The 2,937-nt window shown below is 60.3% G+C and overlaps 1 protein-coding gene across 1 annotated transcript; it reads right to left on the bottom strand.

The window, feature by feature from the left end:
* Nucleotides 1–548: 548 nt before the first annotated feature.
* On the bottom strand, nt 549–2,173 carry HOXB4 (homeobox B4). The gene is made up of 2 exons (XM_021703988.1): nt 1,694–2,173; nt 549–847 (listed from the first exon to the last, which is right to left on the bottom strand). The coding sequence occupies exons 1-2, from the start codon at nt 2,148–2,150 to the stop codon at nt 549–551; spliced, it is 756 nt and encodes a 251-aa protein (XP_021559663.1). The 5' UTR covers nt 2,151–2,173.
* Between the last annotated feature and the right edge of the window lie 764 nt (nt 2,174–2,937).

The following is a 2,937-nucleotide window of genomic DNA, read 5'->3' as shown; positions in this document are numbered from 1 at the left end:
AAAGAAAATCCAGGCTGTGTTCCAGCGGCGGCAGCAGTAAACGCGGCCGAGCCGGGCCTCATTTGTTAGCCGGGTGTCGAGGTAATGGTCGCCACCGAGGCCCATCCTCTCCTCGGCAGAGTAAACAAGACAGATGGGCCTGGGCCTGGCGTGATTAAAGATGAAACGTGGATCCATCTTCGCCAAAGCTGAAAGCGAGGAGTGCAGCCTCCTCCTATTTCTCTTTCTGTCTTCTTCTTTCTCTTCTCCTTTTTTTCTTCTTCTCCTTCTTCTTCTTCTTCTTCTTTTTAAGGAAGAAAGCAAGAGACTTGAACCTTGCTTCTGGGGGGGCCTCACCCGGCTCCCTATTGTCCTTTCTATAAATAAAGCTTCCCCTCCCCTTCCTCTGCGTTTATTCGTGTAAATAGATAAAGTGGGGGGAGGGCAGGTAGGCTTTTGCGGACCCAGGCCCCAGGGTCCCCTCCCGCATCTCCCCCCGCCCGCCCCACCCCCGCGCTCACAACCCACCCCCGCCCGGAGGTTCGCGGCTCCCGTGCGGGGGGGGGGCACTAGAGCGCGGGGGGGCCTCCGTTGGGCCGGCCAGGGGGCCCTCCAGCTGCGCCTGCGGTGCCACCCGAGCGGATCTTGGTGTTGGGCAACTTGTGGTCTTTTTTCCACTTCATGCGCCGGTTCTGGAACCAGATCTTGATCTGGCGCTCGGACAGGCAGAGCGCGTGGGCGATCTCCACCCTCCGGCGCCGCGTCAGGTAGCGGTTGTAGTGAAATTCCTTCTCCAGCTCCAAGACCTGCTGGCGAGTGTAGGCTGTCCGAGAGCGCTTGGGCTCCCCGCCGGCGTAATTGGGGTTTACTGGACACACACAGAGAGAGGGAGAAAGAGAAAGTTTTATTGCCCCGAAAGGGAGGAGGGAGAGCTCTTTCTTCCGGCTAGCACAGTGTCTCCCTCCCTCCCTCTCCCGCCACCTCTTCTTCCTCCAGAGGGGGGTGGGGACGCCAAGCGAAGAAAGCGGCCCCCAGGAAGAGATAGAGACCTCAAAGTTTTGGAGGGTTGTGTTGTCTCCACGTTGTTGTTTGGGTGTCTGGAGAGGGGGTGGGGGGCGTAAGGAATCTTCACAAGGTTTTAACCGCTCCTCTCTGCCCCCTTGGCCTGGGGCCCGGGATGGGAGAATGAGGGGTGAAAGAGGGAGGGGGGCTTCCCTAAACCTTTCTTCTGCTAGTTCCCACCCTCTGTGCTCAGATTCCATGTAGCGCCTGCCCCCAGTAAAAACTTTTGCCCACTTCTGAAGCCAAGGAGCCAGACTAGAGGAAAGAAAGGAAAAAATAAATACTGGGAGTTGACTCAACTCTCCCTTCAAATACAGATTACCTCCTCCTCCTTCTCCTCCCCGACCCCACACACCCCTCCCCAACTTGCAACTTCACTGAGACTGCATCTCCCAGGCGAAAAAGTCGCTGGTGAGAATGGCAAAGAGGATGGGGGAACCGACTTCAAAGGCGCGGGGCCCACCAGGCCATAAAAATTTATGGGGGATGTAATTATGTGGCTCTGAAAACAGGCGACCGTAAATCTCCGGCAATGGCGAGTTTATAGCGGGGACAATTGGCTTCCCTCAGCTCCCCCCCGCCCCATGCCTCCGAGGTCCCTTCGGTGTAAAGCACCGGGGGTGGGAGGGGGAAGGGGTGCCCACGCACTCACCCGTGCTCACGTGAACTTTGCGCATCCAGGGGTAGACGACGGGCTCTTTGCACGCGGAGTGGGACGGGCTGGGGTGCAGGGGGTTCTGGGCGCAGGGAGGCGGCGGGGGGCTGCTGCTGACCGCCTCGCAGCGCTGGCCCGGCTCCGGGAGGAGGGCCCCGGAGGGCGGCGGCGCAGGAGCCCGAGGGGACAGCCCGGGCGGTGGCGGGGGCGGCGGGGGTGGTGGCGGAGGCGGCGGGGGCCCGGGGTCCCGGCAGGCCGCGTAGCGCTGCACGGTGCACGCCGCGCGCCGCCCGAAGCCCGCCTCCGGCTGGAAGCTGCTCTCTCGCCTCTGGCCGCCGGCGTAGTACCCCGGTGAGTGGTCGCTGGGTAGGTAATCGCTCTGTGAATATTCCTCGCACGGAGGGAACTTGGGGTCGACATAGTTTGAGTTGATCAAAAAAGAACTCATAGCCATTAATTTCTGGGAATTGCCCACAAAATATACTAAAATTTATTCCGACCCCTGACTCGTTTTCCTGTTTCCGAAAGCCCTCCTACTTACTGTCAAGTGAACAAAGTTAGGGGCCCACGTGATCCTCGGAGCCAATGGCCGCCCCGCCTGCGATTCCCGGATAAGGAAATCTGCTCACCCGGACCCTACTCCAGCCAAAGAGGTTTATTTCCCCTTCTTCTTTTTTCCCCCTCCCCACCCACCCAACACCAGGATTTACATAGGGCTCCTGCAGGGCGACCGCCTCCTCGCCTAGCTCTCTCCGGGATCAGAGAAAGAGAGAGAGAGAAAGAGGGGGAGAGAAAGAGAGGAAGAGGACAGGTTGCCGCCGGAGGGCCTGTTGGGGCGCTGGGCAGAGAACAATCCCGGGATCCCCTCGAAGTTGGGGCTCTCGGGGCAGCCCCCTCCTGTCCGGCCTCACCGCCCCGCCTTCTCTGCCTTCCATAGGCCCCCCATCCCCTCCTCACGACGGGAAGGAGCCCAGGAGGCTGTGTGGGGAGTTAAGTTGAGGGGCAGACTGGGGGCTCCGCCTAGAGAGAGGAACCCACATGGGGGCGAGAGGGCACTGAGCACCGGGCTTTTCTCTGCAGTCGCCTGGGGAGGGGTAGGGAGTGAAGAGAGGAGGCGTCGGGAGCAAGCAGGCGGGTGCAGGAGGGACTTGTCAGAGATGAATGGAACCGCGGGCGGATCGATAGGAAATTCATGCACTAATTCGGGGAGACCTCGCCTTCCAAATCGCATTTAGCTGCTC

Source organism: Neomonachus schauinslandi, chromosome 15 (genome assembly GCF_002201575.2).
Source record: "Neomonachus schauinslandi chromosome 15, ASM220157v2, whole genome shotgun sequence".
NCBI lineage: Eukaryota > Metazoa > Chordata > Mammalia > Carnivora > Phocidae > Neomonachus > Neomonachus schauinslandi.
Note: the sequence above shows the minus strand (reverse complement) of the source record. Positions and strands in the feature narration are given on the sequence as shown.

Excerpts from the sequence above, each read along its gene's own strand:
- HOXB4 (XM_021703988.1), bottom strand. The coding sequence starts at position 2,150 with ATGGCTATGAGTTCTTTTTTGATCAACTCAAACTATGTCGACCCCAAG. Across the intron at positions 848-1,693 it reads CAAAGTTCACGTGAGCACGG|TAAACCCCAATTACGCCGGC; the intron begins GTGAGTGCGTGG and ends GTGTGTGTCCAG.